The sequence below is a fragment of the Hyperoodon ampullatus genome (assembly GCF_949752795.1).
Source record: "Hyperoodon ampullatus genome assembly, chromosome: 6".
In the NCBI taxonomy this organism is placed as follows: Eukaryota; Metazoa; Chordata; class Mammalia; order Artiodactyla; family Ziphiidae; genus Hyperoodon; species Hyperoodon ampullatus.
The window spans coordinates 30,976,443-30,989,245 of NC_136919.1; the positions used below are offsets into that span (position 1 = coordinate 30,976,443).

A 12,803-nucleotide genomic window follows, 5' to 3' on the forward strand; every position below is an offset into this window, starting at 1 on the left:
TGGCTATTGTGAATAATGCTGCAAATGAACATAGGGGTGCATATACCTTTTCGAATTAAGCGTTTTATTAGTTTTCTTTGGAAAAATACCCAGAAGTGGAATTGCAGGATCATATGGTAGTTCTATTTTTAATTTTTTTAGGAACATCAGTACTATTTTCCATTGTGGCTGTACCAATTTATATTCCCAGTAACTGTACACGAGGGTTCCCTTCTCCACATCCTCGCCAACACTTGCTACTTGTTGTCTTTTTTTTTTTTTTTTTTTTTTGCGGTACTCAGGCCTCTCACTGTTGTGGCCTCTCCCATTGCGGAGCACAGGCTCCGGATGCGCAGGCTCAGCGACCATGGCTCATGGGCCCAGCCGCTCCGCGGCATGTGGGATCTTCCCGGACCGGGGCACGAACCCGTGTCCCCTGCATCGGCAGGCGGACTCTCAACCACTGCGCCACCAGGGAAGCCCTACTTGTTGTCATTTTGAGGATAGTAGCCATTTTGACAGGTGTGAGGTGATATCTTATGGTTTTGGTTTGCATTTCACTGATGATTAGTGATGTTGAGCATCTTTTCATATCTCTGTTGGCCATCTGTATGTCTTCTTGGGAAATTGTCTGTTCAGGTCCTCTTCCTATTTTTTAATTGGGTTGTTTGTTTTTCTGATGTTGAGTTATATGAGTTTTTTGTATATTTTGGATATTAACCCGTTATTGGACATATCATTTGCAAATATCTTCTACCATTCAGTAGGCAGCCTTTTCATTTTTTTGATAGCTCCTTTGCCGTGTAAAAGCTTTTTAGTTTGATGTAGTCCCATTTGTTTATTTTTGCTTTTGTTTCCCTTGCTTGAGGAGACAGATCCAAAAAATTTGCTAAGACCAATGTCTAATAGCATTTTATTAACATCTTTATTGGAGTATAATTGCTTTACGATGGTGTGTTAGTTTCTGCTTTATAACAAAGTGAATCAGTTACACATATACATATGTTCCCATATCTCTTCCCTCTTGCATCTCCTTCCCTCCCACCCTCCCTATCCCACCCCTCTAGGTGGTCACAAAGCACCGAGCTGATCTCCCTGTGCTATGCGGCTGCTTCCCACTAGCTATCTGTTTTACGTTTGGTAGTGTATATATGTCCATGCCACTCTCTCACTTTACCTGTGTTATCTTCTAGGAGTTTTACAGTCAGATCTTACATTTGATCTTTAACCCATTTTGAGTTTATTTTTGTATATGGTATGAGAAAGTAGTCCAGTTTGATTCTTTAGCATGTGGCTGGCTGGTTTTCCTAACACCATTTATTGAAGAGGCTGTCTTTTCCCCAGTGTATATTCTTGTCTTTTTTGTCATAGATTAACTGATCATAAGTGCATGGGTTAATTTCTGGGCTCTCTGTTTTGTTCCATTTTTCTATTTGTCTGTTTTTGAGCAAGTACCACACTGTTATGACTACTGTAGCTTTGTAGTACAGTTTGCAATGAGGGAGCATGATACCTCCAGCTTGTTCTTCTTTCTCAGATTGTTTTGACTATTTATGGCCTTCTGTGTTTCCATACAAATTTTAGAATTATTTGTTGTAATTATATGAAAAATGCCATTGATATTTTGATAGGGATTGCATTGACTCTGTGGATTGTGTTGGGGAGTATGGTAATTTTAACAGTATTAGTTCTTCCAGTCCATGAGTATGGTGTATCTTTCCATTTGTGTCATCTTCAGTTTCTTTTATCAGTGTCTGAGAGTTTTCTGAGTGTAGGTTTCTAACCTCCTTGGGTTAGATTTATTCCTAGGGCTTTGTTTTGTTTTTTATTTGTGATGCAATTGAAAATGAGATGTTTTCTTAATTTCTCATTGTGGTAGTTTGTTGTTAGTATATAAAAACATAACAGATTTTCTGTATATTAATTTTCTTATCCTGCAACTTTACTGAATTCATTGATGAGTTCTAATATTGATAGTTTGTGGTGGCATCTTTAGGATTTTCTGTATATAGTATCAAGTTATCTGATATCAGTGATAGTTTTAGTTCTTCCTTTCCAGTTTAGATTCCTTTTATTTCTTTTTCTGGTCTGATTTCTGTAGCTAGGCCTTCCAATACTATGTTGAATAAAGTGGCAAGAGTGGGCACCCTTGTCTTGTTCCTTATTTTAGAGGAAATGCTTTCAGCTTTTCACCTTTGAGTATGATGTTAACTGTGGGAGGCTTGTCATTTATGGCCTTTAGTATATTGAGGTATGTTCCTTCTATGTCAACTTTGTTAACAGTTTTTATCGCAAATGGATGGTGAATTTTGCCAAAAGTTTTTTTCCACATCTATTAAGATGACTGTGTGATTTTTATTTTTCAATTTGTTAATGTAGTGTATCACATTGATTGATTTAGAGTTGTTAAATCATCCTTGCATCACTGGGATAAATGCCATTTGATCATAGTATATGATCCTTTTAACATCTTGAATTCGGTTTGCTGATATTTTGTTGAGAATTTTTGCATCTATGTTCATCAGTGATATTGGCCTGTAATTTTCTTTTTCTGTGACGTCTGTGTCTAGTTTTGGTATCACGGTGATGCTGGCCTCATAGAATGAGTTTGGAAGCATTCCTTCCATTTCAATTTTTTGGTATAGTTTGAGAAGGATAGGTGTTAATTCTTCTTTAAGTGTTTGGTAGAATTCACCTGTGAAGCTCTCTGGTCCTGGACTTTGGTTTGTTGGGAGTTGTTTGATTACTGAATCAATTTCCTTCCTGGTAATCAGTGTATACATATTTTCTGTTTCTTCCTGATTCAGTCTTAGAAGATCGTATGTTTCTAGGAATTTATTCATTTCTTCTAGGTTGTCCATTTTTTGGGCATATAATTGTTCATAGTAATCTCTTGTGATGCTTTGAATTTCTGTGGTGTTGGTTGTAACTTCTCTTTCATTTCTGATTTTCTTTATTTGGGCCTTCTCTTTTTCTCTTGATGAGCCTGGCTAAAGGCTTACCAATTTTGTTTGTCTTTTCAAAGAACCCACTCTTAGTTTCCTTGATCTTTTCTATCACCTTTTAGTCACTGTTTCATTTTATTTTTGCTCTGGTCTTTATTGTTTCTTTCCTTTTATTAACTTTGGGTTTTGTTCATTCTTCTTTTCCCAGTTCCTTTAGATGTATGGTTAGGTTTTTTATTTGAGATTTTTCTTGTTTCCTGAGGTAAACTTGATCACTATAAACTTTCCTCCTAGAACGGCTTTTGCTGCGTGTCATAGATCTTGGATTGTTGTATTTCTGTTCTTATTTGTCTCCAGGTATTTTTTGATTTCCTCTGTGATTTCTTTAGTGACCCATTGCTTGATTAGTAGCATATTGTTTACCCTTCACATGTTTGTGGCTTTTGCAGTTTTTTTCTTATAGTTGATTTCTACCAACTATGGTCTCATCTCATTGAGGTCAGAAAAGATGCTTGATATGATTTCAGTATTCTTAAATTTATTGAGATTTGTTTTGTGCCCTAGCATGTGATCTATCCTGGACAGTGTTCTATGAGCACTTGAAAAGAATGTGTATTCTGCTGCTTTTGGATGGGATGTTCTCTGTATATCAATTAAGTCCATCTGATTTAATGTGTCATTTAAGGCCAGTGTTTCCTTATTGATTTTCTGTCCATTAATGTAAGTGGGCTGTTAAAGTCCCCTACTATTCTTGTGTTAATAATACAATCAGCAACTAACAATTAATAATACAAGAAACTGTGTCAATTTCTCCCTTTGTCTGCTAATATTTGCTTTATGTGTTTAAGTGCTCCTGTGTTGGGTACGTATGTATTTACAATTGTTATATCTGCTTCTTGGTCATTATATGATATGCTTCTTTGTTTCTTGTTACAGTCTTTGTTTTAAAGTATATTTTCTCTGTTCTAAGTATTGCTACCCCAGCTTTCATTTCATTTCCACTTGTATGGGATACCTTTTTCCATCCCCCGCCACTTTCAGTCTGTATCTGTCTTTAGATCTGAAGTGTGTCTCCTGTAGGCAGCATATAGATGGGTTTCATTTTTTTATTGATTCAGCCACTCTATGTCTTTTGATTAGAGAATTTAGTCTATTCACATTTAAACAATTATTAATAGGTGTGTACTTATTCCCATTTTGTTAATTGTTTTCTGGTTGTTTTTGTAGTTCTGTTTTGTTCCTTTCTTCTTCGTTTGCTCTCTTCCCTTGTGATTTGATGACTATCTTTAGTGTTACGTTTGGATTCCTTTCTCTTTTTTGTGTATCTATTATAGATTATTGATTTGTGGTTATTATGAGGTTCATATATAACAACATATATTTATACATGATTATTTTAAGTTGATAATCTCTTAAGTTCAAAGACATCCTAACAAGGAGGGTGCAATTTTAACACCCTCTTCCCCCTGCAATGTTTAATGTTTTTGGTGGATGGACGTGGGTCCTGGCATGGCTGACATTGGGTTCCAGGGGTTCCAGGGCTAATGTCAGTCTGCTGGTGGGCAGGGCTGGTTCCCAGCATGGGTGGCTGCAAAGTTTGGTGAGTCCTGGGGCAGGTGCTAGCCTGCTGGTGGATAGGCCTGTGTCCCAGCATAGCTTACAGTAGGTCTTGGCCCTCTGGTGGGTGGGAGTAGGTCCTGGGGTAGCTCTCTATGGTGCCTGGGGCTGGTGTTGACCCATTGGATAGTGAGATTGGGTCCCTGCATGGCTGGCTGCTTGTCCTGGGTGTGTGTGGGGGGGTCCTGGGCCTGGGGTAACCAGCTGGTGGGCAGGTAAGCCCCTGGTGCTGATAGGCTAAAGGGAGGACTCCAAAATGGCGCTTGTCAGCACCAGTGTCCTTGTGGTAGAACAAGTTCCCCAAAATGTCTGTGACTAGCAATCATGTCCCCAGGTGGGTTGAAATTGCCTCCTGCCTGTCTAGGAGGCTCTCCCAAGATCAGCAAGTGAGTCTGATCCAGACTCATTTCAAATTACTATATCTGTGCTGGGTTTTGGAGCATGTGAGATTTTGTGTGTGTCCTTTAAGAGTGGAGTCTCTGTTTTCTACTGCCCTCTGACTCTCCAGTGTGCAAACCCTGCTGACCTTCAAAGTCAGATGTTCTGGAGTCTTGTTTTCCTGGTTCAGGGTCCCAGGGCTGAGGGCCCATATGGGGCACGGATCCCCCTCTCCCTGGGGAGAACCTCTGCAATTGTGATTATCCTCCCATTTGTGGGTTGCCTACCCAGAGGTGTGGATCTTCCCTGTACCATATCTCCACCCCACTATTCATCTAATTGTGATTCCTCCTTTATATCTTTAGTTGTGGGAAATCTTTTCTGCTAGTCTTCAGATCACTCTCTTCAATAGCTGCTCTTGTAATTTTTGTGTGCCCATAGGAGGAGATAAGCTCAGGGTCTTCCTACTCAGCCATCTTGGCTATACCTTGTATATATCAATATATGTTCATTTTTATAATGATACACTTTATATATGATTATATATTCATTAAAGTTTATGTTTAAATTATAATTCATGTTATATAACAGTATTTCAGTAATTTGGGGGATACAACTTTGTCAAAAAAATAAAACTGAAGTTAGTTATTTAAAAAAAACTAAAATAGACAATTTTGATTATAAAATACCCATTACAAAATTTTAAATATTAGAAAAATAGATCATGAAAAATATGAGTACCATATTTCCTCCATCCCCACTGTTAACAGTATATTTATAAGCAATTATTTTTTTAAAAATTCATGTTTGATTAGATTTGTGAAATATTTGTTCATCTATGATTAAATTTGTGAAGGGGAAATGAGATGTTCTTTGCTCTTAGGTTTATTCAAATATGCAGTGAACCAGACTGTATTTTGTGAAATAATATCTCAATATTTTTCTTCATGCTTTAGGTACGTATTCTTTTTGGATCCATGCAATCTGGACTTGATAAACCGGAAGATCAAGTCTGTAGCACTGTGTGTAGCAGCATGTCCAAGACAAGAACTGAAAACCCTAAGTGATGTTCAGAAGTTTGCAGAGATAAATGGTGAGACAGTAGGCCATCCAAGTCTACAGTCCAGTCACTGTTAAATATTGTGTTTGCCTTTCAATATAAATTTGTCCTAGCATTAAATAAATCATCAAAAAACCTTAGAAAGAAAAAGAGAAGTGAAGGTGCTTTTGGACTTCCTTGATATAAATTATTATAGTCACCTAGGGAGCTTGTTGAAACTCCAGATTCCTAGGCCCCACCCAGGGAAATTCTGACTGTGTAGGTCTTTGGGCTCTGGAAATTTCTATTTTTTACAAATGTTTCAGGTGATTTTGATGTAGCCTGTTTGAGTATTTGGGAATTACTAGACTACTCTATGGGAAATTTGTGGGTTTTTCCCCCTCTTCCTAAGTATAGGTTAAAAGTATTTCAATTAGTTTATTTTATTTTTACCCCTGGATGTAATATATGTCTATGATAAGAAATTTGAAAAGTTCAGAAAAAAAAATAAATGAAGTAAAAAGGAAAATTCTAGCATTTTTCAAATTTTGTGTTTTGCTTTTTTAATTACACATTATGTCTTAACCATTTTTCAAAGAAATAAGTTTTGAGAAACTGAGGTTAAACTTATGGGAATTCCCTGAGAAAACAAGCATAGTCAATTTCCTGAACTCTAGCTCTCTTCTCTTGGGTTGCTAATCTCCAGGTGCTATCCTCAGCTCCATATGACTCACAGCATTTCTCTTCAGAGAATTTTTTTTTTAACCTCTCTTCGTGGAGGGCTGCATAGTGATAGTCCTTCAAGCCTGTATTTTTCCATGGGGTTTCACATTTGTATTTTGTGTATAAGAATCCTCAGAGCTACCTCAGTCCTGCCCAAGCTCACAGGCTAGTTCTAGCCTTGGAACAAGGGCTGACTCAGGCATCCACCTGGTGTAACTTCTGGCTGGGTGGAGAAACACCCCGGGGACATAACTATACACATACCAGCATGGCTCCAGAGTGTTTCAGATGGGGGTGCTAGCCTTCTGAGGGCAGAAGGACTGCAGCCTTCCAGACTGGCAGTATTCCTGTCCCATTGCTACATGCCCTCCACATAAGATAGTAGGAAGAACATGGGATTGATTTGGATCTGGATTCTACTCTGCTTCTGTCACTGATGGACTGTATAATGAGGGACAGAAGGTATAGCCTCTCTGAGCCTAGATTTCCTCAACAGAAAAAAGGTAGATTTAAAATAATGCCCCTCTCTTAGGTTGCTGTGAGGATTAAATGAGATGATGCATGAAGAATACTGGGCACTTGGTGGGCATTGAATAAAGAGGTACCAACTATTCTTTAAGATTTCATTTTCTAGTCCCACATGATATCCTCACATGTGTTGATTTGCTGAGTCTAATACCAGAACTATCAGCTCTGTCATTATCAGGTTTCAGGGATGGATGAGTTATTCCTTAAGCGTTTTCCTAAAATATTAGACAATGTGAGCATATGTAGTATACTCTGAGAAGTGGTATCATTGAGTGGTTAATAGTAGAGACTCTGGAACTAGATTATCTGGGTTCAAATGTTGGTCCTGCTACTTAATATCTGTGAGACCCTGGGCAAGTTACTTAATCTCTCCATGCCTCAATTTCCCCATCTATGAAATAGGGATAATATTTTTACCTAAAGTACCTCATAGAGTTGTTATGAGGAGTTAATGCATGAAAAAATCATTAAAACAATGTTTGGCTAATGTAAGTTGTTAAAAAAAAAGTGTTGGCTACTGCTGTTACATCATCATCATCATCATCATCATTATTATTATTATTATTCTACCAATGAAATGTAATACTCTTCCTCTCTCCAGTCTCTAACTTCTAGTGCCCTTACATACTGCTGCCATATTAATATTCCTAGAGCTTCAATCATGTTAATCTCTTATACAGAAATCAGTGGTAAGAAAATAAAATAAAAGTCTATATGTCTTACCCTAGCATTTAAAACTATGATCTAGTATTGAACTAACTTCTAACAAGTTCTCTTGGACATACCAGATGTGTCTTGGTCCCTTGAGCCTGACATATCATCTGGAGGGCCAGAAAAGAGCTAGTTCCTTGTTGGCTGTATTGCCTGCTCTGATGATCCACTGGGGAGAAATGCTCCATGCTGCCCTGCTTTTATGCTATGATTCCAGGCCCCTATCCTGGGTGAATATGATACCGAGTATGGCCTTAATAGGCCCTGATAAGAAGCCCCTTCTGGTGAGTTTTGCAGCTTTGTATTACCCATAGTATCTTGCACAAAGTGGGTGCTCAGGAGTATTAATGAATAAACATTATTTCAGAAAACAGACCTCTTAGATTGGTGCCTAGTGACAAAGGCACCCTTAGGCTTTTGAGGCAGCTGTTTGCAAAGTAAGTTAACAGATTAGGCATTTTAAAAGGTAATAATAATGGCAGCATCAAAAGGCATGGCAATGGAGGATGGAGAAGATAATAATTTAAAAAAGCAAATAGAAAACTATAAAATTGTAATAGAGAGAGAGCCTTTAGTGTAGGGGCCTAAACACTTTAATTTTAACAGCAACCCTAAGTTGAAATTTCTGAATTTCTCAAAAAAATCCATATTGTTTTTTGGATTGGTGACTTAAAACTGGAGGTACAAATTGATTTGGAAGGAGCAGATAATTTTTATTATTATCTGTGTCCATTTGTTGTTACAGCTATATTTCTGTTAGAAAATACACAGTTCTTTGACCTCAAATATATAGCTCTCAGTCATTAATTTCAGAGAGGTATATCTTTAAAAGATAATTTAGGTTTAAGTGGGAACTTTCCAAATCTGTAAGAGAATTGTTAAATGTCCATGAAAAAACCCTAATGCATGAGAAAACTGCAAAGCTCCTAAAAGAAAACATAAGGGAAATCTTCCTGATATTGGATTTGGCAATAATTTCTTGGATGTGAACCAAAAGCACAGGCAACAAAAGAAAATGTAGATAAATTGAACTCACCAAAATTTAAAACTTCTGTGAGTCAAACACAATCAACAGAGTGAAAGGCAGGCAACCCATGGAATGGGAGAAAATGTTTGCAAATCTTTGCATCTGCTAAGGGGTTAATATCCAGAATATATAAAGAACTCTACAACTCAACAGCAAGTAGAAACCTACAACCTAATTAAAAAATGGGCAAAGGACTTTAGACATTTCTTCAACAAAGATATATGAATGGCCAATAATAAGGATATGAAAAGATGCTGAACATCACTAATCATAAGGGAAATGCAGATTAAAACCACAGTGAGATACCACCTCACACCCACTGGGATGGCTACAATAAAAACAAAAAAACAGAAAGTAACAAATGTTGGTGAGGATGTGGAGAAATTGGAATCCTTGTGCACTGTTGGTTGGAATATAAAATGGTGTGTCTGCTATGGAAAACATTATGTGGTTCCTCAAAAATTAAAAAATGGAATTACCAAAAGGATTTCTAGGGCAGTGAAAATACTTTGTATAATACTATAATAATGGATACATGTCATTATACATTTGTCCACGCCCATAGAATGTATAGCAACAAGGATGGCCCCTAATGTAAACTGTGGACTTTGGGTGATTATCATTGGTCATTGTAGTTTTATCAGTTGTATCAAACATACCACTCCAGGGTGAGAATGTTGATAATGGTGGAGGCTGTGCATATGTGGGGGGTATGAGGTATACGGGAAATCTTGTACCTTTTTCTCAGTTTTGCTGTGAACCTAAAACTGCTCAAAAAAAACCTTAAGTCTTAGAAAAAAATAGATTGCTATATGACCCAGAAATCCCACTTTTAGAAGAATTGACAACAGGATTTCAAAGAGATATTTGCACACTCATGTTCATTGCAGCATTATTCTGCCAAGAGGTAGAAGCAACCTAAATGTCCATTGACGGATGAATGGATAAAGAAAATGTGGTATATATCAATGCACACAATGGAATATTAGTCAGCCTTAAAAAATAAGGAAATCTCGGGCTTCCCTGGTGGCGTAGTGGTTGAGAGTCCACCTGCCGATGCAGGGGACACAGGTTCGTGCCCCGGTCCGGGAAGATCCCACATGCCGCAGAGCGGGTGGGCCCGTGAGCCATGGCCGCTGAGCCTGCACGTCCGGAGCCTGTGCTCCGCAACGGGAGAGGCCACAACAGTGAGAGGCCTGTGTACCGCAAAAAAATAATAATAATAAGGAAATCTTGTCATATACTATAACAGGATGAACCTTGAAGATATTATTCTAGGTGAAGTAAGCCAGTCACAAAAAGACAAACACTGCATGATTACACTTATATGAGGTATCTAATGTAGTCAGATTCTTTAAAGGTAGAATGGTGGTTGCCAGGGGCTGGTGGGGGAAGGGGAAATGGGAAGATGGTGTTCAGTGGGTATAGAGTTTCAGTGTTGCAAGGTGAAAAAATTCTGGAGATCTGTTGCACAACAATATACATATAGGTAACACTGCCATACACTTTAAAAAATGCTTAAGATGGTACATTTTATGTTATGTGTTTTTACCACAGTTTTTTTTAAAAAAGAAGGAAATTCTGACCCATGCTACAATATGGATGGACTTTGAAGATATTATGTTAAATGAAATAAGCCAGACACAGAAGGACAAATGTATGATTCCCCTTATATGAGATACTTAGAGTAGTCAAATTCACAGAGATGGAAAGTGGAATGGTAATTTCCAGGGGCTATGGGGAGAGACGAATGGGAAGTTACTGTTTTATATATAAAGAGTTTCAATTTTGCAAGATGAAGAGTTCTGGAGATGGATGATGGTGATGGTTGCACAACAGTGTGAATGTACTTAGTGCAACTGAACTGTACACTTAGAAATGGTTAAGATAGTTAATTTTTTGTTATGTGTATTGTACCACAATTTAAAAGTTCATGAAAGAGAGGGATCCTGTTTGGGGTAGTAACTTTTTTTTCTTTAATTAGTTTATTTATTTTTGGCTGCATTGGGTCTTCGCTGCTGTGCGTGGGCTTTCTCTAGTTGCGGTGAGCGGGAGCTACTCTTCGTTGTGGTCGTGTGAGAGCTTCTCATTGCGGTGGCTTCTCTTGTTGTGGAGCACGGGTTCTAGGTGTGCAGGCTTCAGTAGTTGCGGCATGCAGGCCCTAGAGCGCACAGGCTTCAGTAGTTGTGGTGTGCGGGCTCAGTACTTATGGCTTGCGGGCTCTAGAGCGCAGGCTCAGTAGTTGTGGCGCATGGGCTTAGTTCTCCGTGGCATGTGGGAACTTCACCGACCAGGGCTCGAACCTGTGTCCCCTGCATTGGCAGGCAGATTCTCAACCACTGCGCCGCCAGGGAAGTCCCTGGGGTAGTAACTTTTTTAATGATGATTTTAAACCTTATTTTAAGATGCAAGGTAAAATAACATTTTTCTTGCCAGAATGAAAAGATAATATAAATCCTTTTCAGAGTTTTAAGTTTCCATGACAACGTTTGAAGGTACTTTTTAGCACTTAACCATCCATTCATGTGAACTTTTATTACCTTTACAAACTATTTAAAATCTTTATACGGAAAAGCTCTTAGTTCCTGTAGTAATATAAGAAATGCATTTATTAAGCAAATAATATTTCCTCAATTCTTTGTTTCTTTTGGACAAGAAAGAGGAGATGTCTTCTTGGACATTCCACTTAAGTTCGTGGAATGCTTCTGTCAAATATGTCTGACTAGAATAGAAAGCTTGGAAGAAATAGCTGGAAATTAGATTAGTTATGTGAAGATGCTGCCATATTACAAGGAGCTTTAAAAGACAGGCAGAAGATTTCAGATGAATATAAAAGTATAAGTTTCAGTACATGAATTGAGTGGTAGGTGTATAAATGTGCATTTTATTATTTTGGTTCATAGTTTACATAGACACAAATCATAAATATATGATGCTAGAGACTAAAACAATTTAACAATTGCCTTTAAAAAATTAGAGTTGCCAAATACCATAAGGACTCAGTATTAAACTTCTTTGGTTCTTTGTTTATCATCTTGCTGCAGTGGTGCATGAGTTTCCTGGGGGCAGGATCATGCTCTATTCATCTCTGAATATCTAAGCCCTAATATAGGACCTCACATAGCAACTATTCATGTTTTTTGAAAGAATAATAGACTGAATTTCCCTCTTCATCTCTATTGCCACTTAATAATTTCTCATTCTCTTAACATCCTATCCTTTGCTCAATTCTGTATCCATGTGAGTTGCCACCAGTAGGCAAATTGTTTAGCTTCAGTCTAACGAGAATTGCTGTGAAATCAGTTCTTTTTATTCATCTCTAAATAATTCATCTTATTCATTCATTTATCTCTCTTATACATACTCTCCAAGGATTATTCATGCCTTTTATTCTCTTAAGCTCTCTTGTTCTTCCTCTTTCCTAACCTTATGCCCTACAGAGGAAACTAAAACCATCTGGTGAGAGCTCCCACCTGAGTTCTTATTTTCATCAGAGCATGAACCCAGCAATGTTTCTTCCCTCTGGTTTCTGATGAAGAAGTGTCTTTCCTCCTTTATTATCATTATTTTTGAAAACTCAATAATGTATACATTGTAGGGGGGAAAAGAATCACCCTCCCTCTGAAACTAACTTCAGCTTTACATGAGACTTTCATCTCAGCCCAGCCAGACCATGACAGGTGGTGAAGGGAAGGGAACGTAATGCCTGCTCAGATGTTCTTCCCCTTCCTCTCCCCCTTCCCTAACTCTGGCCCTACCACCACCTCTGGCCTGTAGTCCACCCTTCACTTTATTCCACTGTCCCCATTGTTCAGCATGGGCATCTGAGTCTGAATAGGTAAATCAGACTTAAGCC

At 38.0% G+C, this 12,803-nt stretch overlaps 1 protein-coding gene across 2 annotated transcripts in view; it reads left to right on the top strand.

Moving 5' to 3' along the window:
• SLC44A1 (solute carrier family 44 member 1) overlaps nt 1-12,803 on the top strand; it is a gene marked incomplete at its 3' end in the record, with an annotated part of 204,700 nt that overhangs the window by 88,396 nt on the left and 103,501 nt on the right. For both annotated transcript variants that reach the window (XM_079707177.1, XM_079707176.1), the window contains exon 4: nt 5,876-6,012. In XM_079707177.1, coding sequence (XP_079563303.1) covers nt 5,876-6,012 — 137 coding nt within the window. The remainder of the gene's footprint in view (nt 1-5,875; nt 6,013-12,803) is intronic.